The sequence below is a fragment of the Petaurus breviceps genome, unplaced genomic scaffold, assembly GCF_028583685.1.
Source record: "Petaurus breviceps papuanus isolate PSGF00001 unplaced genomic scaffold, PetGlider_PUasm1.0 90574, whole genome shotgun sequence".
Taxonomy (NCBI): domain Eukaryota; kingdom Metazoa; phylum Chordata; class Mammalia; order Diprotodontia; family Petauridae; genus Petaurus; species Petaurus breviceps.
Window position 1 is genome coordinate 6,541,962 of NW_027187277.1, and position 26,064 is coordinate 6,568,025.

At 37.1% G+C, this 26,064-nt stretch overlaps 1 protein-coding gene across 2 annotated transcripts in view; it reads left to right on the forward strand.

Annotated features, from left to right (window-relative positions):
* Positions 1-25,910, forward strand: part of LOC138142405 (glucose-6-phosphate exchanger SLC37A1-like) — a 66,739-nt gene extending 40,829 nt beyond the window's left edge. For both annotated transcript variants that reach the window (XM_069063482.1, XM_069063481.1), the window contains exons 4-7: positions 9,056-9,182; positions 17,768-17,846; positions 21,782-21,917; positions 25,784-25,910. In XM_069063482.1, the coding sequence (XP_068919583.1) occupies positions 9,056-9,182; positions 17,768-17,846; positions 21,782-21,917; positions 25,784-25,864 (423 nt within the window). In that variant the 3' untranslated portion in view covers positions 25,865-25,910. The remainder of the gene's footprint in view (positions 1-9,055; positions 9,183-17,767; positions 17,847-21,781; positions 21,918-25,783) is intronic.
* Positions 25,911-26,064: the final 154 nt, after the last annotated feature.

The window sequence follows — 26,064 nt, forward strand, 5'->3', positions numbered from 1 at the left end:
ACACACACACACACACACACACACACACACACACACACACACACACAAAGAAACAGCTTGACTTTTTTTTTTTAAAGCAATCGGGGTTAAGTAACTTGCTCAAGGTTACACAGCCAGTTATTTCTGGGTGTGGTGGTGAGTATCTGAGCCCGGATTTGATCCAGGTCATCCCGACACTGGAGCCGGTGCTCTTACTTGCTGAGCCACCTGGCCGCCCCAACTTGACTCTTAAAAGTAGAGAAATCAAGTAAGGACCACAGTTTAAATTCTATTGCTTTAAATTCCTAATTAAAAGACCAGAGCTGAATAAAAAATTTGACGGCCAAATATAAGACTCAAGGGAAACTTAAAAAGGTAAAAAAAAGAAATGAGAAAACATAAGAAATTTAATAAGGTTAAATTTTATATTTCCATATGGCAAGATAATATTTGTAACTCTTAAGAAATGTATTGCTGTAAGGTCATTTAGAGGGTGTGTATATAATGTGACTTATGGGATGATACCTTAAAAAAACAAATAAAAGGGTGAAGAGGAAGATTGTACTGGAAGAAGAAGCCGGGGGAGATAAAATGAAGTAAATTATTCCACATAAAAGAACTATTATAATGGAAGGAAAGATAGGGGTGGGGTGGGCAAAGCTTAAACCTTACTCTCATCAGAACTGGCTTAAAGAGGGAATAAGTCTTTAGTACACACTCATTTGGATGCAGGAATCTATCTTACCCTAAAGGAAGCAAAAAGGATAGGCATAATAGTAGGGAGGACTGATTAAAGCCAGAGCAGATTGGGGGAGGTGGTAATCAGAAGTAAGACACTTGTAAGAGAAAGAGAAGGATAAACAAAGGGAGAATAACATGGAGGAAAATAATAATGAATACTAAACAAATGCACAAAATGGTATAGCATCTAAATTTTGGGAGGAATTGAATAAGTTATGATTACATGTAAAAACAATCTGTAATACTCTTTTTAAAAATATATTTTATTTTCCCCTAATTACATGGTTTTTTATGGTGATTTTTTTTAATTTTTTAAAATTTTTAAATTAATTTGTTTGTTTCCTTTTAGTTTACAGGATTCAATACCACAATTCCTTGAGTTTCACATTTTGTTCCCTCCCCCCCCCCCCCCGCAATGGCAGCATATAGTCAAGTATAGGATCTGTAAATACTTTCACATTATACATTAGTCAGGTTATAAAGACAGATTGCATCTGATAGAATGAAAAATGGTAAAGAGGACATAAAACCAAACAAGAGAAGGAAAAAGATCAGGTATTTTACTTCCACCTGGATATAAACTCAGTTTTTTCTAGTTCTTTCTCTGGATGCACATATTTCTCTCCATCATGCATCTTTTAGGATTGACTTATATCACTGCATTGCTGAGAAGAGTCATTGTGTACAAATTCCTCCTGGTTCTACTCTTCTCACTCAGCATCAGTTTGTATAAGCCTCTCCGAGGAAATATGAAGACCGTCTGCTCCTCGTTTCTTACAGCATAAGAGTATTCCATAACATGCATATACCACAACTTGTTCAGTCATTCCCCAATTGATGGGCACCCCCATAATTTCAAATTCTTTGCCACCACAAAAAGAACTGTTATAAATATTTTTGTACATATGGGTCTTCCTCCCACTTCTGTGATCTCTTTGGGATATAACACTAGGAGTGGCATTGCTGGGTCAAAGGATATGAAAGTATTTATAGCCCTTTGGGCATAATTCCAGATTGCTCTCCAGAAAGGCTGGATCAGTTCACAACTCCACCAGCAATGCATTAGTGTTCCAATTTGCCCACATCCTCTCCAGCATTTGTCATTTTCCTGTTTTGTCATCTTAGCCAATCTGACTAGTGAGATGTGGTACCTCAGAGTTGTTTTGATTTGCATTTCTCTAATCAATAGTGATTTAGAGCATTTCTTCGTGTACTTATAGATATCTTTAATTTCTTTCCCTGAAAATTGCCTGTTCATATCCTATGACTTGTATTCTTATAAATTTGACTCAATTCTCTGTATATTTTAGAAATGAGTCCTTTATCAGAGACATAAGTTGTAAAGATTCTTTCCCAATTTCCCACCACCCTCTTAATCTTGGTTACATTGGCTTTGTTTGTACAGAACCTTTTCAATTTCATGTAGTCAAAATTATCCATTTTACATTTTATGTTCTCTAAGTCTTGTTTAGTCATAAAGTCTTTCCCTCTCCACAAGTCTGATAGGTAAACTATTCCTTGTTTTAGGAGACTGTTTACAGTATCAACCTTTATACCTAGATCATGCACCCATTTAGACTTGATTTTGGTATATGGTGTTAGATAATGGTCTATGCCCAGTTTCTGCCATACTATATTCCAGTTTTCCCAGCAGTTTTTGTCAAATAGTGAGTACTTATCCCAAAAACCAGGGTCTTGGCTTTTGTCAAACAATAGATTACTATAGTCGTTGACTTCTGAATCTCATGCGCCTAATCTATTCCATTGATCCAGTCCTCTATTCCTCAGCCAGTACCAAGTAGTTTTGATGACTGCTGCTTTATAATACAGATTGAAATCTGGTATAGCTAGTCCACCTTCCCTAGCATTTCTTTTCATTAATTCCCTTGATATTCTGGACCGTTTATTCTTCCAAATGAATTTTGCTACTATTTTTTCTAGCTCTATAAAGTAGTTTTTTGGTAAATTAATTGGTATGGCACTAAATATATAATTTAATTTAGGTAAAATTGTCATTTTTATTATATTAGCTCGACCCAGCTATGAGCAATTGATATTTTTCCAATTAGTTAGATCTGACTTTATTTGTGTGAAAAGTGTTTTGTAGTTGTGGTCATATAGGTCCTGGGTTTGTTTTGGCAGGTAGATTCCCAAATATTTTATAATGTCTACAGTAACTTTAAATGCAATTTCTCTTTCTATCTCTTGCTGTAGAATTTCATTGGAAATATATAGGAATGCCAAGGATTTATGGGTTTATTTTATATCCTGAAACTTTGCCAAATTTATTTATTGTCTCAAGTAGTTTTTTACTTGATTCTCTAGGATTCTCTAAGTATATCATCATATCATCTGCAAAGAGGGATAGCTTGGTCTCTTCTTTGCCTATTTTGATTTCTTTTTCTTCTCTAATTGCTACTGCTAACATTTCTAGTACCAGATTGAATAAGAGGGGTGATAGTGGACACCCTTGTTTCACTCCTGATCTTATGGGAAATGCTTCTAGCTTCTCCCCATTACATATAATACTTGCTGATGGCTTTAAATAGATGCTAACTATTATTTTAAGGAAGGCTCCATTTATTCCTATACTTTCTAATATTTTTAATAGGAATGGATGTTGTATTTTGTCAAAAGCCTTTTCTGCATCTATTGAGATAATCATGCGGTTTCTGCTAATTTTATTGTTGATATGATCAGTTATACTGATGGTTTTCCTAATATCAAACCATCCTTGCATTCCTGGAATAAATCCTACCTAATCAAAGTGTATTATTCTTGAGATAAGTTGCTGTAGTCTTTTTGCTAATATTTTATTTAAAATTTTTGCATCTATATTCATGAGGGAGATTGGTCTATAATTTCCTTTCTCTGTTTTATCTCTTCCTGATTTAGGTATCAGTACCATATTTGTATCTTAAAAAGAATTTGGTAGGGCTCCTTCTTCACTAATTTTCCCAAATAGTTTGTAGAATGCTGGAATCAATTGTTCTTTAAAAGTTTGATAGAATTCACTAGTAAATTCATCTGGCCCTGGAGATTTTTTCCTAGGGAGTTGACTGATGGCTTGTTCACTTTCTTTTTCTGAAATGGGGTTATTTAAGTAATTTACTTCCTCTTCAATTAATCTGGGCAACTTGTATTTTTGTAAACACTCATCCATTTCCCTAAGATTGTCAAATTTATGTGCACACATAATTTTGGGAAAAATAATTCCTAATTATTGTTTTGATTTTCTTTTCATTGGAAGTAGATTTACCCTTTCCATTTTTGATTCTCATAATTTGGTTTTCTTCCTTCTTTTTTTTTTTTATCATATTGACTAAGGGCCTATCAATTTTCTTGGTTTTTTCATAAAACCAGCTCTTGGTTTTATTTATTAATTCAATAGTTTTCTTAATTTCAATTTTATTAATCTCTTCTTTGGTTTTCAATATTTCTAATTTAGTATTTAATTGGGGATTTCGAATTTGTTCTTTTTCTAGGTTTTTCAATTGCATGCCCAATCCATTGACCTCCCTTTTCTCTAATTTAATCATGTATGCACTCAGGGATATAAAACTTCCCCTAAGAACTGCCTTTAATGCATCCCACCAATTTTGGTATGTTGTCTCATTATTATCATTCTCTTGAATGAAATTATTGATTATTTCTGTAATTTCTTGTTTGACCCACTCATTCTTTAGGATTAAATTGTTTAATTTCCAATTAGTTTTTACTCTGCCTTTCCATGGCCCTTTATTGGATATAATTTTTATTGCATCATGATCTGGGAAGGATGCATTTAATATTTCTGGCTACTGAATAGACTTGTGAGGTTTTTATGCCCTAGAACATGGTCAATTTTTGAGTATGTGCCATGAACCGCTGAGAAGAAAGTATATTCCTTTTTATGCCCATTCAGTTTTCTCCACAGATCTATCACAGCTATCCTCTCTAAAATTCTGTTCACCTCCTTAACTTCTTTCTTGTTTATTTTGAGGTTAGATTTTTCAAGTTCAGAGAGGGGGAGATTAAGGTCTCCCATAGTATAGTTTGCTATCTACTTCTTCCTCTAATTCCTTTACCTTCTCCTCTAAGAATTTGGATGCTATACCACTTGGTGCATATATATTAAGTAATGATATTGCTTCATTCTCGATGGTGCCTTTTAACAGGATATAGTTTCCTTCCTTATCTCTTTTAATTAGGTCAATTTTTGCTTTTGCTTTATCTGAGATAAGGATTACTACCCCTGCTTTTTTTTTTTACTTTAGCTGAGGCATGATATATTTTACTCCAGCCTTTTACCTTTACCCTGTGTGTATCTCTCTGTTTCAGATATGTTTCTTGTAAACAGCATATTGCAGGATTATGATTTCTAATCCATTCTGCTATCAGTCTCCATTTTATGGGAGAGTTCATTCCATTCACATTTACTTTCTTCTTACTTCTTCCCTCCCTACTAACCACACCCCCCCCCCTTTTGTAGCCCTTTCCCCTCCTACTGCCTGTAGGATATTTTTATACTTAATGAAGTATGTTATTTCTTCTTCACACCAAGAGTGACAGGAATCAATCTCATGTGAAACTCCTCTCCCTCCCTTCTTTCCCTCTAAAATGATACTTTTTGCATTTCTTCTCCATAGAGTCCTATGCTTAACTGGTTGTTATTCCATCCTTGCACCAGAACCAGTGAGGGAAAAGCTCTTATGAGTCCTGTATCCCTCCCTTCTTTTCCTCTGCTATACAGTTTTTATGCCTCTTTGTGTGGCATAATTTACCCTTTTCCACTTCATTCCCTATCTTCCATTGCAGTCCCTTTGTAGACCTTAATAAGGTTTTTTTTAATCATCATTTTGTGTGTTTTATACTCATACCCTCTATTTGTCTATAATCAGTTTGCTCTAATCAAATAGCAGGGGGGGAGGGTGTTTTCCTTGTTTACCTTTCTAAGTCACTGTTGCATCTCGTAATTGGAGGTTGAATTTTCCATTGAGTTCTGGCTTTTTTATCAAGAAGGTCTGGAACTCTGTTATATCATTGAATTACCATCTCTTTGCCTGGAAGAATATGCTGAGTCTCGCTGGGTAGGTGATCCTTTATTGTAACCCAAACTCTTTTGCCTTCCGTAAAATTGTATTACACTGCTTCCAATCTTTCAGTGTAGAGACTGCCAAATCCTGTTTGATCCTCACTGTGGACCCTCAATATTTGAATCATTTCTTTCTGGCCGCTTGAAGTACTTTCTCTTTTTTCTGGTAGTTCTGGAGTTTGACCACAACATTTTGAGGACTTTTCAGTTTGGGATCTCTTTCAGCAGGTGTCCAGTGGATTCTCTCCATTTCTATTTTACCCTCAGGTTCTAGCATCTCAGGGTAGTTTTCCTTGATGATCTCTTGGAGAATGTTGTCGAGGCTCACTTTTTCATCATGATTTTCTGGTAGGCCTATGATTCTCAGATTATCTCTCCTGGATCTGTTTTCCAGGTCAGTTATTTTTTCTGTGAGGTATTTTACCTCTTTTTCTAATTTTTCATTCTTGTGGTTTTGTTTGACTAATTCTTGGTTCCTCATAGAGTTATTTGTTTCAAATTGGTTGATGCAGTTTTTAGCAAATCATTTTCCTTGGTTAATTTTTGGAGCTCCTTTTCCATATCATACTCTTTTCTTTTTGGAGGAGATGTTTTCCTCATTATAATGTTTTTCTACTTCTGCTATTTTGGTTTTGAGAGAATTATTCATTTTGTCTTCTATCTCTCTCATTCAGTTTTCAAAGCTCCTATTGATCGCATCAAGAGAGTTTTCTGTGCTTGGGACCCATTTCCTGTTGATGTTTCAGCTGTGGGTGTGGAATCCACATTGTCTCCCTCTGAGTTTGGTTCCTCCCTCTGAGGAAAGTAGGACTCCAGAGTCTTTGTCTTTGTAGTCTGCTTTATACCCATTTTGAGGTAGGGGCCTAGCCAAGCCCTTTCTCTAGGGATCCCAAGCCTTTACTGTAGAGCGTTTTGCCCTGGGGCAAGAGGTACTATGTTTTCAGTGTCAGAGGGGGGATTTGGAGCAGGTGAGATTCACTCTATCATCCTGGTCTTTGGAGGGGCTGACAGGGTCCTCCTGACAGGGGCTTTTTTTTTTAATTTCTGGTTTATGAAGTGGTAGCCCCCAGAGTATTTGCTGTCCAGGTCAGGGGCCCCTGTATTTGCTTCTTACCTTGCTCTTTCCAGTCCCAGCCCTTTGGTGATAGGCCTGATAGTGGCCCCTGTGGTTGTTGTGATGACTTTCCCTCCAAGTTGATTGGGCCCCTTCCGGGCCTGCCTCTGCCGGCCGAGCCTTCCAGCCTGCCTTTGTGCCCTAATTACCTGTTAAAACAATTTTTAATTTTTTTTTGTTTTGAGTTCCAAATTCTATCTCTCTTTACTCTCCCCATCCCTGAGATGGGCAATCAATCAGATATAAATTATACATCTGCAATCATGTAAAACATTTCCATATTAGTTATTTTGTACAAGACTTGAATAAAAGAAAAAGAATGAAAGAAAAAAAAGTGAAAAATAGCATGCTTCTGTCTGTATTCGAACAGTATCAGTTCTTTCTATGGAGACAGGTAGTGCTTTGGGATTTTCTTGAATCATTGTATTGCTGAGAATAACTGTAATTCACAGTTTTTCACTGAACAATATTGCAGTTACTATGTAGAATGTTCTCCTGATTCTGTTCACTTCACTTTACATCAGTTCATGTAAGTCTTTCCCAATTTTTCTGAAATCATCCTGCTTGTCATTTCTTATAGCACCATAATATTCCGTTACAATCATATACCGAAGTTTGCTTAGCCATTCCCCAATTGATGGGCATCCCTTTGATTTTAAATTCTTAGCCACTACAAAAAAAATGCTACTATAAATATTTTTATACAAATAGGTCCTTTTCCCCCCCACACTCCATCTTTCCCCACCTTTTTTTTTTTATGTTTCTGGGATACAGACTTAGCAATGGTATTGCTGGAACAATGGGTATGTCAATAAGCCCCCATCTCTGAATCCCCTTTTAATGATTACCCTATTAAAATAATTAGTTCAAAGCCTAGGCATTTAGTAAGACATTTTGTATGAATATGTAGCTAATGTGCTTTGTTTCTACATGGAGCTATGTAGCTACAAAAAATTCCCTCAACATAAACCTGAAGTATACTTTCCCATAAATCTGCAGTGTCCATGGGTAAAATGGACATATTCTTGGTTTGGTTTTTTATTTGGAGGGGGGAAGGCAAGGCAGTTGGGGTTAAGTGACTTGCCCAAGGTCACACAGCTAGTAAGTGTGTCAAGAGTCTGAAATCGGATTTGAACTCAGGTCCTCCTGACTCCAGGGCCAGTGCTCTATTCACTGCAGCACCTAGCTGCACCAAGTGGACATATTCTTATGCAAAGACATTTGTAGGGAACATGCAAGGCAACTCATATCTCTGATTCTGTAGGGCCCTGATTATGTTCTCTCTTCCTGTAGTCCACTTGACCTTTCCCTCCCCCCACATTTTGTGTCCCTGCCAGGCCAGCTCCTACATGCCAATACTGATTCTCCCTTAGGTTTATGTTTATATCTTTTCCCTCTTGTCAGAGGTGCCACCCCTTGAAGCTGCTGTGTATTAGTGCTAGCTAAAATGATGTCTCTTATTGGGCAAATTGAGTGGCATGTGATGGGGAGAGGAAAGAAAAACATATCCTTTCTATTATTCTCTGATATAGATGCAGTGGTCACATTCCACAGTGATTGCTAAATGGGTCAACTCATCTTTTTAATGGTCCACAGTGGACCAATATCCTGCAGCCAATAACAGTGCTCCTTCCAATTCAAGTAAAGAAAATTCCTTCGCACTTCTTAAAGCAAGAGTTCTTAACCTATGGATACATTTCAGAGGTCTGTGAACTTGAATGGGGGAAAATTGCATCTTTATTTTCAATAACCTCTTATTGAAATTTAACATTTCTTTCTTTAAAATGTTATTCTAAGGAAAGGTTCATAGGCTTCAGCAGACTGCTGCTAAAAGGTTAAGAATTTTATTGAAAAGAATGTCAGCTATCAAGCCAATTTGGTTAAGAAAAATGGTTTTCTGCCTTTCTGAAGTGCTGCAAGTATTGGCGGTTTGTTAATATTCATATCATTGCCTCTGATATCTGCCTTTTGATTTCTATAATTACTTCAGTTGTATCTATTTGTAGGGAAGAGGGAAGAAGGATTAATCAAGTACCTTGCATAATGCTAGACAGATAGTTAGCATTTATATTACTATATATTATCTTCTGACTTTCCATTGTGCATGTTTTCTATTCCTTCATGTATTCATTCCTTTTATTCACTAGGGTGAATTGCATAAGCAGTGTGCTTCTCATGGTAAAGTCAAACTCAACACATTTAATGAAAATGCCTTCCGTGATCCTTCTGGGAAAATATCAGATAATGAAACTCATTGTGGTTGGGCACCATTTGGTAAGCTCCCTGTTTCAACAATCCCTTATTCTTCTATTTTATTTGTCACTTATAATAGCTTGGTGATTTTGCATATGAAGTTATGGGCAGAAATTACATTTCTTTTCCAACCTTACTAATTTGTGCAACAATTGTGGATACACTTAAGTTTAAGTAATATACTTTAATTTCAGAAATAGAGTTCCCAACATGGGAAAAAATCACTACTCTAAACATTGCAACAAGGAAATTATTAATTTATAATAATTTAAAGTTATAGGTATCTTTTATTATTTAGCCTAAAAAGACTAAATTTTTATTGGTGTCTTTAAAAAATATCATTAGTTTCTGGATACATCCCTCCTATTCACCCCTATTCAGGGTGCTTTCCCCAAAGCTTTTTTTTTTTTTTTTTTGCTTTTTGGAAGGCAGTTGGGGTTAAGCAACTTGCCCAAGGTCACACAGCTAGTTTTTTTTATGGTAAGTATCTGAGGCTGGACTTGAATCCAGGTCCTCTGAGGCTAGTGGTCTATTCACCGCGCCGCCTAGCTGCCCCTCCAAAGATTTTTTTAAAAGAAAAAAATTATCGAAACCAACCAACACATCATTTGTATCTGACAGCATATACAGTATTCAACACCCATGATCCTCCATTTCTACGAAGAAAGTTGGGAGGAGGGGCAGATTTTTTCAACTGTTCTCAGGAGCCAAGCTTGGAAATAATAATTACAATTTCTTGTTTCACTTTATTGTTCTTTCTTTTTATATTATTGGAGCAGTTATACATACATACATGTATATATTTTCTTAGTTAATGTTTACTTCATATAAGTTCATACAAGTTTTCTCATGTCCCTTTGAATTATTTATATTAATCATTTTTAGGGTATAATATTCCATTATATTCATGTGCCACAATTTGTTTAGCCATTTCATAATTGATGGGTAACTATTTTCTTTCCAGTCATGTACTATGATAATATGTACTGCAATTAATATTTTTAAATATTTGGGACCTATCTGTCTTTTATTTCCCTGGAATAATATACCTAGCATATGTAGAGATATAGTGGTGTCTTTTTACCACTATCGAAAGTGGCATTTCTGGATTCCACAGATGGATGTATCATTTTCTTCACATAATTCCATATTGCTTTCAGAATGATTGGACCAAATAACAACTTCACTAACAATGTATTAGTATTGAAGTGGGCCTGACACCAATATTCAGTTAGTTAAGTTTCAAAACTGGGAAGAAATGATAAAGACAGGGAACAATTAACTTAAGAGGTTTTGCTTAGCCCTAAAACACCAAAGATATGGTAGTATTTTACTTCTGTAGATTCTAGATTTCACCACCATCCCAGTCTCCATATGGAAATATAACTGATCAGCATACGGTAATATGCATAGTCATCCTACACACGGAAGGGCCTGACCTCACCTGGGTGATACTTTTTAATGCCCCAGTTGACCAGAAATTCATGTTAACACAACCATAGGTCAAAAGGAAACTGCATTAAGAGAAGCACAGCTTGACCTTTGCCTTACTCACAGACTAATCATTAAATCTTGACTATATCATTTTTTCCTAACTAATGTTGGGGGGGGGGAGGGGTTTGTGTAATAGAGAAAGGGAAAGCCTGGTAGACATTATTGATATTGGTACTGTCACATACTAACCCCATTGCATCAATGTTCGAAGTATCTTTTAAAATTGTGGTGTCAAACTCAAATAATAAGAGATCCCTTCATGGGGTGAAGTAGGGGACATATTGACTTAGAGAACCACAAATTTACATTATCTATGTTGTATTTTATTTTATTTTATTTTGTTAAACATTTCCCAATTACATTTTAATTTAATTCCAGCCATTTTGGGGAGTTTGGGGCTTAGAGTTTGATATTACTCTTGTAGAAGAAATTCAATCATTTAAATGCTTTTAGGAATTTTTAGGATTTTTAGGGTTGTTATTTTTTTTTCTCCAACCCTTTAAGCTACAAACTTCCCACCCCCAAAGAGTAAAGAAAAAGAAGAAATAAAAAGGAGAAAATATGAAAAAAACAAACCAGAAATCCTGGATTTTTCCTTTGTCATCCATATCTCAACAATATGGCCCATGTATGTGATGCCAAATATTTGCAGTTCTAACTGGGTCTCCTAAGTAAGGCGGGGGTGGTGAGTCAGAACAGCACTGGAATATCTACGACACAGAATAGATGATAACATTTCTGGCACAGCCACAGATTCTTCATCATCAATCAGGTTTATCATTATTAAAGTGGCAAATATGTCATAAGCCTCTTACCACCACCATTCCTAGGCTCATTCCTAGGCTCAACCACCAAAATTTCCCTCTCTGAAAGCCACACCATGGAAGTGATGCAAAATCTTTGATCCATTAGAAGCATCTATGGAGGGGTTGCCCTCTTTTCCTATAGTGAAACATCTGGGACAGGTTGTGGCCTGTCATTCCCCACCCCAGTCAGGAGAGATCCTTTCATTGCTATCACCAGCTCTGTTAGCTGATCCTTGGCCTGCACCACATCATCCCTAAAAGCTAAGAGCTCTTTCTCTAGTTACTGAATGTCTGTCTGGAGCAGTTCACTTTCAATCCTACTCCGCTGGCAGTCCAAGATGGTAAAATAGCAACCAGGTAAAGCTTTCTTTACTCTCCTGGGCAACCTCCTCCTGAACTCACTAAACTGAATGAGAATCTTCTCCTTTTCCATCAAGAGAATTTCTCATGCTCCTTTTTCATTAAGATGACTCCCCATATACAACTAGAAGGGACCTTGGCAGTGGGAGCCAGACTACCACATCTGAACATCTGATCATCTCACCCTCTATGTTTGCAATTCTCCTCCCCCCAATTCAACCATGAGCCATGAGGTCACTTTATCTCAATTGTTGACTACACCAAATATTAGGGGAAACTCTGATTCTGGCACCTGTTACTTCAGGTTTGATGTTGGGACTATATTTTCTAAGTCACTGAATGGTTAACTCAGTCCTAAAATAGCAAGGATATGAAAGAAATATATAGTAGTGCTTAGTTTCTATAGGCTCACCACCACTTCCCTCCCCATTTCCATAGTGAAATACATCTGATCAGTAGAACAGAATTTGGTGATTTGCATGATCTTCTGATATCCACTATGTTGGAAGGACCTAATCCTCCATGAGCCAGGTCAATACAGCCATAGGCTACAACAAATCTACTTCAGGAGAGAAATAACTTAAACTCTGTTCCAACACCAGGTCAATAAATTCCTGGTTTTGTCACCTTTTCCCAATCTAAGTGGGCTAGTTGGATGGAAGATAAGGAAACCGGGGTAGATATTTAGGGCGTCTGTCTTCCTGCATCTACTGCAACATTTGCTAGTTGCATCTTTTGTAATTTTTGCCGATTTGATGTATGTAAGGTAAAGTCTCCATGTTATTGTTCATTTGCTTTTCCCTTAGTGATTTGGAGTAATTTGTATGTGACTGTCAATAATCTGAGTTCTTTTTTTTTTATTAAAGAAATTGGGGTTAAGTAACTTGCTCAAGGTTACACGGCCAGTTTTGCGTGTGTGTGTGTGTGTGTGTGTGTGTGTGTGTGTGTGTGTGTGTGTGTGTGTGAGGGTGTGAAGTATCAGGGGCCGGAACTGATCCCAGGTCTCCCGACTCTGGGGCCAGTGCTCTTACTCACTGCACCACCTGGCTACCCCTAATCTGAGTTCTTCTTGTCTACTTGTTATAGAACTTGGTCTTACCTATTTGTGATATATAGATATATATGTGCATAAGAATATCAGATTCTTATCAGAAATATTTGATGCAAAATTTTTCCCTATTCATTTAACTGGATTGTTTAAACCACTCACATTAAAGTTATGAGTTTTAAGGTTTTGTTTTCTTCCATTTGTTTGTTTTGCACCAATTTTTATCCTTTTTGTTTTTCAGGCTAGCATTTCATTCCTGTAAATTTTGCTTACACTACTTCAATGAAAATCTATTGCTAAGGTTCTTTATCTCCCTTACTTTTAATCTGTCCCAAACTAATTACTTTTAATTTGTTTAAATATTTTCCCTTCCTTTCTTTTTTTCTTTCTTACCTCCTTCCTCTTTCCCTCCCTTCTTTTATCCCTCTACTTCCTTCTTTTGATTTTTCTCTTTCAAAGTCTAGGCCAAGCTAGGCATTTTCAGGATATGCTGAAACTAGCTCATTACAGGCTCATGAGAGTCCATTGTTAGTTTTTAAAATATTTTATATTTATTTTTAACATTACTTTTTTTAAAATTTTGAGTTCCAAATTCTCTCCCTCCTACCTATCCCCAACCCATCAGTATACATGTGAAGTCATGCAAAATTTATTTCCATATTAGCCATGATGCAAAAACAACAACAAAAAGCAAGAAACATAAAGTTTTTTAAAAAGTGTGCTTTAATCTGTACTCTGAGTTCAAGAGTTCTCTCTCTGGAAATGGATATCTTCATCATGGGTCCTTTGGAATTGGCTTGGATCATTTTTTTTTTTAAATCAGAATAGCTAAATTTTTCACAATTATCATTGTTACTATGTACAATGTTCTGGTTTGCTCAATTCACACTTTGTATCAGTTTGTATCAGTCTTCCCAGGTTTTTCGGTTTTTCTGCAACTATCCTGCTTATCATTTCTTTTTTTTTTTTTTTTTTTTTGCTTTTTTTTGGAGGGGGGAAGGTAGGGCAATTGGGGTTAAGTGACTTGCCGAAGGTCACACAGCTAGTTTTTTGTGTTAAGTGTCTGAGGTGGGATTTGAACTCAGGTCCTCCTAACTCCAGGGCCAGTGCTCTATTCACTGCTCCACCTAGCCGCCACTGCTTGTCATTTCTTATATTGTTTGTATACATATGTGTGTGCATGTTTATGTACATATGTATATAATGTACTATATATGTATGTATTGGTGTGTGTATATATGTATGAAATAATCATTTAAAATCAAGACACAGGTATATAAGTTCCAGACAGATCAACTTTACCTTTCCTCACTAAGAAATCAAGGAGAATATTAAAAGTTATATTTCGTTGCGGCTAGGTGGCTCAATGAGTAAAGCGCCGGCCCCAGAGTCAGGAGGACCAAGTTTAGGTCTGGCCTCAGACACAACACCCACACAAAAAAACTAACCATGTAAACTTGGGCAAGTTACTTAACCCTAACTGCCCTCCAAAAAGCAAAAACAAACAAACAAAAAGTTATATTTCCTGTATTCACACTCACCTTTTTCTGACTCAAGACTGTTACCCTGGGGGTGGCTAGATGGTACAGTGAATAGATCACCAGACCTGGAGTCAGGAGGACCTGAGTTCAAATCCAGCCTCAGACACTTAACACAAAAAACTATCCGGGTGACCTTGGGCAAGTAACTTAACCCCAATTGCCCTACCTTCCCACTCAAAAAACAACTCAAAAAAAAAAAAAAGGACTGTTACCTAGACTTCAATAAGGACAATTTTTTTTCCAATTTATTTATTTATTTTTAGTTTTCAACATTCATTTCCACAAGATTTTGAGTTACAAATTTTCTCTCTGTCTTTCCCCTACTTCCCACCCCAAGATAGCAAGCCTACCAAGCACCCCTTCCTGATCTGTTCTTTCTTATATCCTCCCTCCTTTTCCCTCCCCCCTTAACTTTCTAGTAGGGCAAGATGGATTTCTATAGCCCAGTGCCTGTATATCTTATTTCCCAGTTGCATGTAAAAAACAATTTTTTAAAACATTTGTTTTTAAAACTTTGATTTCCAGATTCTTTCTCTTCTTCCTTCCTCACCCACCCCCACTAGGAAGACAAACAATTCAATATAGGTTGTACATGTGTAGCTATGCAAGATGTTTCCATAGCAGTTACATTGTGAAAGACTAATAACTATATTTCCCACCCCCCACTTATTCTATTTTCTACTTTCACCCTGTCCCTTTTCAAAAGTGTTTGTTTCTAACTACCCTCTCCCGCAATCTTTCCTCCCTTCTATTATCCCCTTTCTTATCCCCTTCCCCCTACTTTCCTGTAGGGTAAGATACCCAATTGAGTGTGTATGTTATTCCCTCCTTAAGACAAATTCAATGAGAGTAAGGTTGACCCATTCCCTTTCACCTTCCTGCTCTTTCCCTCCATTGTAACAGTTTTCTCTTGCCTCTTTTATGAGATAATTTACCCTTGTCTATCTTTCCCTTTCTCATTCTCCCAATATATTTCTCTCTCACCTCTTAATTTTATTTTTTTTATATATCATCCCTTCCTACTCAACTGATCCTGTGCCCTCAGTCTATGTATACATGTACACACATATACACACACTTAAATATATACATATATATATATACACACATACACCCTCCTATACATACACATATATGCATGTATACATATATATTCCCTTCAACTATCCTCATACTGATAAAAGTCTCATGAGTTACAATTATTGTTTTTCCATGTAGGAATGTGAATAGTTCAACTTTAATAAGTTCCTTATGATTTCTTTTTCCTGTTTACCTTCTCATGCTTCTCTTGCTTCTTGTATTTGAAAGTCAAATTTTCTGTTCAGCTCTGGTTTTTCATCAAGAATGCTTGAAAGTCCTCTATTCCATTGAATGACCATATTTTCCCATGAAGCATTATACTCAGTTTTGCTGGGTAGGTAATTCTTGGTTTTAATCCTAGCTCCTTTGACCTCTGGAATATCATATTCTAAGCCCTTCGATCCCTTAATGTAGAAGCTGCTAGATCTTGTGTTATCCTGATTGTGTTTCCACAACACTCAAATTGTTTCTTCCTGGCTGCTTGTAATATTTTCTCCTTGACCTGGGAACTCTGGAATTTGGCTATAATATTCCTAGGAGTGTTCTTTTTGGGATCTTTTTCAAGATGTGATCAGTGAATTCCTTCCATTTCTATCTTGCTCTGTGGTTCTAAAATATCAGGGCAATTTCCCTTAGAATTTCTTGAAGGATGATTTCTAGACTCCTTTTTTGATCATGGCTTTCAGATAGTCCAATAATTTTTAAATGGTCTCTCCTGGATCTATTTTCTCTGTCAGTGGTTTTTCCAATGAGATATTTCATATTGCCTTCTATTTTTTCATTTGTTTGGATCTGTTTTATAGTATCTTGATTTCTGATTAAGTCATTAGCTTTCATTTGCTCCAGTCTAATTTTAAAAGAATTATTCTCTTCAGTGAGTGGTTGAAATTCCTTTTCCATCTGGCCAATTCAGCTTTTTAAGGCATTCTCCTCCTCATTGGCTCTTTAGCCTCTTTTGCCATTTTGAGTTAGTCTATATTTTCTTTTTTTTTTTTTTTTGGAGGGGGAAGGTCGGGCAATTGGGGTTAAGTGACTTGCCCAACGTCATAGGGCTAGTTTTTGTGTTAAGTGTCTGAGGCTGCATTTGAACTCAGGTCCTCTTGACTCCAGGGCCAGTGCTCTATTCACTGTGCCACCTAGCCACCCCATGTTAGTCTGTATTTTAAGGTGTTATTTTCTTCAGTCAGACTGTTGACTCACTTTTCATGATTTTCTTGCTTCATTCTCATTTCTCTTCCCAATTTTTCCTCCACTTCTTTTACTTGATTTTCAAAATCCTTCTTTTCCTCCTTCATGGCCTGCAACCAGTTCATATTTTTCTTGGAAGCTTTAGATGGAGGAGTTTTTACTTTGTTGTCTTCTTCTGGTTCCATGTTTTGATTCTTTTTGTTCCCCAAAAAAGATTCTAAGGTCTAATTGCGCTTCCTGTGTTTGCCCATCTTGTCAGCCAATTCCATGACTTTTGAACTCTTTGTCATGGTAGAACTCTGCTTCCAGAGTGGAGAGTGTTATGTCCCAAATTGCTGGGGTTTTCACAGTTGTCAGAGCTATTGTCAGAACTATGAGGAGGATGCCCTCTCTACAGCCACCACAAGCTCTGGCATACTGGTGTTCCTCTCCCAAGGACCACCACCCAAGACTGCAACCCAGATCAAAGCAGGTCAAAGCACAAGCAATTACCTTCTTAGTAGTCTCTTGGTTCCCCTTCTATGTGTAGGCCAGAAGCTCCAGAGGCTGGCAGCAGCTGCAGCTGCTGCATCACAGCACACCTCTCACCCTGGGGGCAGGGACCAGACCACGCTCTTCTCTCACCCAGTTTCAACAGAGTTCCCTACTGACCTTTTACTTTCTCTTTGGTGTGTATGGGTTAAGAAGTCTTGAAATCACCACAGCTGCTGATGATTCACTCTCCTGAAATATGCTCTTGCCTGTCTGGGCTACCAGTCTGGGTGCATGCAGCTCACATGGGACTGTGCTCAGCTCCCAGCCCAGTGCAATAGACTCTTTCTGTTGGCCTGCCAGGCTGCCTTCAGCAGGAGATTTGTTTCTCACTGTCACTTTATGGGTTCTGTAACTCTAAAATTTGTGTAGAGTCATTATTTTACAGGTATTAGAGGTAGTTGGAGCGGGAACTCCAGCAAGTTCCTGCTTTTATTCCTCCATCTTGGCTCCACCTCCCTCCCCCAGATAAAATTTTGCATCTTTTTTTAAACCACTCACTAAACCACCTTTTAATATGAGGATGGATACTAATAATGGACTTATCTCATTGTTTAGATAAAAAGAACTATCAGCAATTACTGGGAGCATTGGATTATTCATTCCTTTGTGCTTATGCAATTGGAATGTATTTAAGGTAAGAAACATTTAATTTGGTTCTTAAGACTCCTCTCTATAGCAGTAGCTAGGTGGCATAGTGAATAGAGCACCAGTCCTGAAGTCTGGAGGACCTGAGTTCAAATCCGACCTCAGACACTGAATACTTACTAGACATGTGACATTGGGCAAGTCACTTAACCCCAATTGACCTGCCCTCCCCCCTCCAAAAATAAAAAAAAGACTCCTCTCTATATATGACTCATATTTCTGTTAGATCTCATGGCCCTCATCTACCCTGTAGCCATAGCTTCTAGGGAAATAGATCTACTTGGACACATCATGCTCTATGGCACAATTTTATTTCCACTGAGAGGCAAAAGCAATGCCTGCTCCATACCTAACTCTACTCTGTTCAGAAAATGAACTCTAGCCTCAAATGCATTCTGATGCCCTTTCTTTTGCCTCTACCCCAGCCAGAAAACAAATCCATTTTCCACAAAGGGTAAAACTTTTAAGGTAGTTTTTATATAATCAAGGATCACTGCCTATCCATATGACTCTTAATATTATTTAACTATAAATGGGCAGAGAAGATAAATAATGAATATTGCTTACTTATCTCTTATTTTGTTTTATTTCTTACCTGCTTTATGCCAAAAGAAGAAAAAATCCATCCCCTGGAGTTTAAAATTTTTTCAATTTGCCTAATAGTTCCTTATTCTCTCCTAACAGCTTCTTATACATTTATAACAATATAATGTTAAATAGTTTAAGTATTATTCCCATTTTACATATGAGAAAACTAAAGCTTTAAAATGTTAAGTGACTTGTTTTTGAGACTGTTTAAGTTGGGGAGCCAGCATTTAAATCCAGGTCCCTTGATTCTAAGTCTAGTATTGTTTAAACTACTCCATCCTATTTACATATGGATACTTGACTTAAAGTATAATGGAGGGACCATTCAGTATGCTATATCAATAACTAATGTTTCAGAGAATCATCAAACTATACAGTGATAGAGTCGGCAGTACCTTAGAATTCTTCTAGTCTAATTTCATCATTTAGTAGATGAAATAAATGAGGTCCAGAGAAGGTATGGAACCCTTAGCCCTGGTAATACCAAGAAGTAATATTCAAAACTTGAGAACTCATTATAACTTTTAAAATTTTGAATATCGAAAGGAAATCAATCAATTAATTAATAAATGTTAATTAAGGACCTACTATTTGCTAGGTACCATGCTGTATGCTGGGGATACAAAGACAAAAGCAAAATATTCTTTGCCTCAAGTAGTTTATGTATAGCTATATACAAAACACATACAAAACAGAAGCAAGTTAACCTTGGAAAAAAAGGCAGATCAGAAAAGCCTGACATGGAAGGTTGTGATTGAGCTTAGTTTTAAAGGAAATCAGGGCTTCCATGGGGGTGGGAGGGAGTGAAGAGGGGAGAGTATTATAGGCATGGCATACAGCCAGTCTAAATACATGGAGGTGGGAGATAGTTTGTTGTCTGTGAGGAAGAGCAAGAAGAACATTATGGCTAGATCACAGAGTGGAAGGGTGTAAGAGGATGGAGCCAGATGGTAAAGGTAATCCATTGGAATTTATTGACTATGGAAGTGAGAATGGTGAGAATTAGGAAAATAATTTTGGTAGCTGGGCACAGGATAGCTTGACTTGGGTCGAGACTTTGGACAGGGAAACCAATCAGTAGTCTAGGTGAAAAGAAATGAGGGCCAAATTAGGCTATCCACTGCAAGTGGAGAAAAGGTAAGTTATGTGAGAGATATTGTGGAGACAGAAGCAAAATTTCACAACTGATTTGATACGTAGGGCGAGAAAGTGGAAGGAGTCAAGGATAAATAACACTGCTGTTGAAAGCTTGGGTGAGAGCCTGGGTACATTAAGATGTTGTTGCCCTGAACAGTAATATGAAAGTTGGGCAGAAGGGAGGGTTTGAAGAGAAAGATGAATATGGTCTTGAACAAGTTGAGTTTTTTTAGGACAACCTTTAGGACATCCGGTATAGCATACAATAAGCAGGAGGTGATGCAGGGGGTTTCAGTGGGGTGTTTGAAAGTGTTATTGATCTTTTTTAACATCTTAAATGTTTAAAAAAAATTTTAGGAAAAGGGATGTTTCATCCATTTTTCTAGTAATTCCAGGTAGACCCACCACAGATCAGGAATACCCAGAGTTATAGCGTGTTTGTCCAAGTACTGGCCTTTAGTTTAAAAAGCAATTGAAAGTAGAAAGGTGTGAAGTTTGTAAAAATATCTTTAGAAATTAGGAAGCAGTGATGAGAGGATTTACCAGGTATAATATATCAAGTTGGGGAGTTAATGGCTAGAAAAATGTTTCAGCTGAAATCCTGAAGTTTTTAACTCCCAAGTTTGAGAACAACAAAGCAAGTTTTAAATACCTAGAAGGTTCTTTCTTCTGTTGTACATATATCACAGCCTCATCTTTTCCTGAAGCACTGAAAGCTATTTCTTCCTCAGAGAATTCAGTCCCACCCAATACAGGAAGAACTTCATACCTGTTGGAAAACTCCAGATACCCGGGGGCTTTTCCTTTTCCCCTTCCTTCTTGGTATCATACATATATGTTTCTACTCTCCAACTTCCTGAAACATGTTAGCATTGCTGCCTCTTCACATTCTTTCTCTTCTTTGTGTTCTCCTTGAATCACTTATGCCATTCCTTCCTATATAAATTTTTTTTTGCTTTTTTTTTGGAGGGGGGAAGGCAGGGCAATTGGGGTTAAGTGAGTTGTCCAAGGTCACACAGCTAGTAATATTAAGTGTCTGAGGCCTGATTTGAACTCAGATCCTCCTGACTCCAGGGCCAGTGCTCTATTCACTGTACCACCTAGCCGCTCCCCTATATCATTTTTGCTTTCTTCTCATGTTTGGATAACAATCTGCACTTAGTATATGTATGTGTACACATACACACACACATCATGCACATATAACTTTCTTTCACCTCTTTAGCCCTGTTTTCTCATCCAAAATATTGGGATGTTAGATTATATGCACTTCTAACTCTGAATTCTATATGATATTAACCAAATGTTTTTGGGGGGGGGAAGAATTTGGTAACTCCTAAACTTAGTATGTTGTTTTAAAATTTGTTTTCTTCTTTCTCAATTCTGAAATGAGTCAGGCACCAAATTGAAGGCAGATTTCTCCTACTTTATGAATTCAAAAAACAATCTATTTGATAGACTTTTTGTTGAATTTAAACTGGGAATTTGTTCTGTGAAGTTTGGATTCAGTCAGAGATCACATGTAGCCTCAAGGCCATAGGTTCCCCACTTAGATCATTTAATTCCTCTTTTGTTTGCATTGAACAGAAGCACTTATAAAGCTTTTGGTTTTTGAAAAGGGCCCTAACAGCTCTCATTAGCTTTTTTGCTTTCAGGATGGAACATAAGGTGATAATTTATTCAGCAAGTAATTTAGGATGGTTTAGTATTCCTTAAGGTTTTCCTAGTAATGTTACTCTGTAGTACATCTGGCAAGCACTAATTAGAGTAAATTGAAGGGAGTTAATTCCCTAGAAATATATATGTGTGTGTGTTTGTGTATTATATACATATATATTGTTTGTTTCTGTATCATTTCATATTCCTTCAGTTCTGATATTTTAAAATGTTGTTTTATACTCTTGATACTAAAAGATTACCTACTGTCAAGATACCTGTTTTATTTACTAATTAATAAACAATATTCATGAGATTTAGTGCCTTATAATTAATTCTTTTTGATGAAGGAAGTACCTCATTATAGCTTACTGTCATTTTCTGCTTAATAAGTGCTTTATATAAGTTATGATTTATACCCATCTTGGAATTTCTTAATTGTTTGTCTTTCTCAAAGATCAACTAACAACATAAAAATATTCCAAAAGTAATTGTTCAGTGATGAGCTTTCTTGCCCTCTGCTTCCCCATTTCTCTTTTTCAGTGGCATAATAGGGGAACGCCTGCCAATTAGATATTACCTAACATTTGGAATGTTTGCCAGCGGAGCCTTTACAACCCTTTTTGGCTTGGGATATTTCTATAATATTCACAATTTTGGTTTCTATGTCATAACTCAGGTAAGTACATCAGCTTTAAGTTAATACTGCATAGAGTATATACATAGGGGTTTATGCCTTGATAACTGGTAAAAGTAAAATTATTCTGGTAGTGTTGGAGCTAAATACAATGTTGCTTTTAAGTTTCTTGGTCCTATTTTTTGTTTGAAACTAAGGTGACCCACTCAGCCTTTAAAGATTCTTTTGATTTCAGGCATTTGTTCTCCAAGGAACGTTTTTTAAAATGAAGAAGCCCTTGGCAGTAGAGTAATATAGATACATCTCAGTGTGAATTAATTTATAATTTTGTTTTTCTCTTAGAGTTATCTGGAAAGTATTAGGAATTAAGTGTTTGATTTGGGAGAGGGGATACATGGATTTGAAGGAGGAGGCAAACCCTTCTTCATGAACAAGTGATCCATTCCATCTCATCTTCTCCAGAAAATTGCCCTCTTTGTCATCTCTACTCTCTCACTAATTATCAATCATTCCCAGGCCACTGAGTGCTTCTCTACTGTCTAAAAATGTGCCATTGTCTCTCCCCTCTCTCACTTGATCCATGTGTCCCCACTAACTTTCATCCTCTATCTCTCCCTCCTTTTATGGCTAAATTCTTAGAAAGGCCTTCTGTAAGCAGTGCTTACATTTTCCCCCTCTCATTCACTTCTTAACTCTTTGCAGTCTGACTTCTGACCCCATCATTCAACCTAAACTGTTTTCTCTAAAGTTACTAATGATCTCTTAATTGCCAAATTTAATAGCCTTTTCTCAATCCTCTCTGCAGCCTTGGATATGGTCCATCACTCACTTTTTTTTAAAAAAGCAATTGGGTTTAAGTAAGTTGCCCAAGGTTATACAGCCAGTTATTTTGTGTGGGTGTTAAGTATCTGAGGCCAGAACCAATCCCAGGTCCTCCCAACCCCAGGGCCGGTGCTCGTACTCACTGTGCCACCTAGCTGCCACTTCACTCATTTCTTGATATTCTTTCTCTCTGGGTTTTCATGATACTGCTCTCTGCTGACACTCCATGATAACACCCCTCCTATCTATCTGAACATTCCTTCTCCGTATCCTTTCCTGGATCATCCATGTCATGTCTATTCACCATGGGGGTCTCTAAAGCTCTGTCCTTAAGCTTTCTTCTTTTCTTCCTCTCTACAATTTCATTTGATGAACTCATCAGCTCCCATGGTTTCAGTTTTTATCTCTGTGCAGATGACTCTCAGATTCACTTGTCTAACCCTAACCTCAACTAGGCAGAAAAGTGAATAGAGCACTGACCTTAAAGTCAGGAAGACCTAAGTTCAAATATTACCTCAGACACTTACTAGCTGTGACCTTAGGCATGTCATTTAATGTTTTTCTGCCTTAGTTTCCTTCCTTGCAAAATGGGGATAATAGCACCTACCTCACAATATTGGTGCAAGGATGAACGAGATATTTTAAAGTGCTTAGCACAGTGCCTAATATACTGTATGCACTTAATAAATGTTTATTCCTTTCTCTTTCTCTTAGTCTCTAGTCTCACATCTCTAACTGCCTATTAAGCATCTCAAATGCAATGTCCTTTAGACATCTTAAACTCAACATGTCCAAAACTGAAATCATTATGTTTTACCCAAACCTTTCCCTCTTCCTAAATTCCTGATTACTATTGAAGGTACCACCATCTGCATGCTTGCAATCTCAGTTTCTCCCTCAATTCCTCACTCTCTCACTCTTGATATCCAGTCATTTATCATATGCTGTCATGTGTGTGCAACTTTCTTGTATTTACCCCCTTCTCTCCTGCAACCACCCTGAGGTAAATCCTCACCTGATATCTGGATTAATGCAACAGCCTACTAGTCTCCCTGCCTCAAGTTCCTACCCACCACACTACCATCCATCCTCCTTTCAACTTGATCTCCCTAAAGTTTGTATATGTGTCTATAAACGCATGCATATGCACATATATACCCTAATAATATATAATAATTTTAAAAATGAAAATATACACATACATATGTGTGTGTGTGTATTTATTGAGAGAGGGAGTATGATATGAATATACTCCTGGTCTTAGAGTCAGGAACTCTGGCATTCAAATCATGTTTCTGATGAATATTAGTTTTGGCATCATGGACAAATTGCTTAACCTTAACTGCCCCCTACATAGCCTAGATTATTGCTCTTTTTAAATGAAAGTAGTGAAATCACATTAGGCAATCAAAAAAGAAGAAGAAAATCAAATGCTATATGTTCAACCCTAAGTGCTGGCCTGGGGGTCAGGAAGACCTAGGTTTGAATCCCACCTCAGACACTTGCTATAGCTATGCAACCATGGACCAGTCACTTAACTTCTTTTGGCCTGAGTACCTGGACTATAAAATGAGGACTTTAGCATATGGTCACTAAGGGACTTTTATCTCTAAATCTATAATCCTATGAATTTTTATTATATATGCATTAATTTATATGTGTGTTTGAATGTATGTATAATGTATTTATCTTAAGTTCACAGGTTTTCTACTTAAAATGAACTGAAGAAATGATCAAAATGTCCTATCCGATTTTCATTTGTGTGCTAGTCTTTTTTGTTGTTTTCAGTTCCCAGTTTTTGAGTAGGTGTAGCAGCAAGCACCCCAGCATCCCCAGGGTGGCTGCCAACACAGGTTCTTGGATCTGCTTTGTTAAAGGAAAGCAACTCAAAATGGGTTAACAAGCTTACTTTAATCAGTCAAATATGTATCATTTACCTAGTTCAGGGGAAAAAGGTCAGCACCCTGAACTTCAGAATACACAGACAGAATTATCAAGACAGAGAAACAGATCAAGTAGACAGGTTTCCAAACTGTCCAACCATTACATCCATATCAAATCAACATATGGGTTTTTCAAAGCCGGGGGACTCTCAACAACGGCTTCCCAGAGTCTCATCTGATCAAATCACACAACACTTCTCAAAGTGAGCCCCAAAGCAAAGCCTCACATCAGGGTTTATATAGCCTTCTCCTGGCTCAGAGAATGTAACCACCTTCTGGACCCACTGGCCAATCAAAGAGTATCTACTGAAAAACAAGCCTCCCACCCCAGGCTCCAGGTGCACTTTAGCCTAGGGGCAGGGAAGATCTTAAAATTTTACATTCCCATTACAGTAGGGAAGGTGATTGCTTGAAAAACCAAATGTCTTGTTGGATTTCCAACTCAAAAAAGTTAAAAATCATTGCTCTAATGTGGAATAATCATTTATTTTTTGAGCATTTCTACATTTAAACATCTAGTCATCTAGAAGCTTTTTATTAAACAATGAACCCAAATTTATGGTGGTATGCAAAGCAAAATAAGTCAACACAGCCCCTGACCTAAAAGTGACTATATTCTAAGATATTGATTAAGTTCTCAGAGATTGCTCCGCAGCTAGATAAGCCCAAGAGATGTACACAGTTCCAGGGAATCCTTTGGAGACAGCAGTAGACTGGGAGAGACACACCTACTGTGGTTCTGGACTTCCTAGAAAAAGGGAACAGTTATGATAGCATTTTAATCTTGGTAACAAAAGCACCTGATCAGACTCCACAGGAACATAAAACAAAACAAACAACATTTGTTTAATTTAACATTGAACAGATATTTGTTAAGCTCTCTTGACAATAAACTTAATAAAATTACTAAAAATAAACTTATTGGAAGTTAAGCCCAGAGTCCTTTTCAAATGCTAAGAAAGGTTGTCTAAATTTTCAAATTTAGTGATGGTATCTTAGTAACCAATTAGAAATTTGTAAAAGATACAATTGAAATCAAGTCTTCTCCCATACTACACAAAAGTATAAGCTATACCCCATGCTCAAATTTAAGAAAAATAGATAATAACTTTATGATAAATCATTTTCTTCTTTTTCTTCCAGATAGCTAATGGCTTGGTGCAGACCACTGGCTGGCCTAGTGTGGTGACATGCATTGGCAATTGGTTTGGAAAAGGAAGGTAGTAGAAACAAACCAAATTCCTACTTTGTGTAAAATACTGTGCTAAGTTCTTGTGATACAAAGACAAAAACAAAGCAGCTCCTCCTCTCAAGGGGCTTTCCACTGGGTCTGGGGGGCAGGGGGGAAGGGAGGAACAAAACAGATGATAGATAGATAGATAGACAGACAGACAGATATTCCCTCAAAGTAGATAGATAGACAG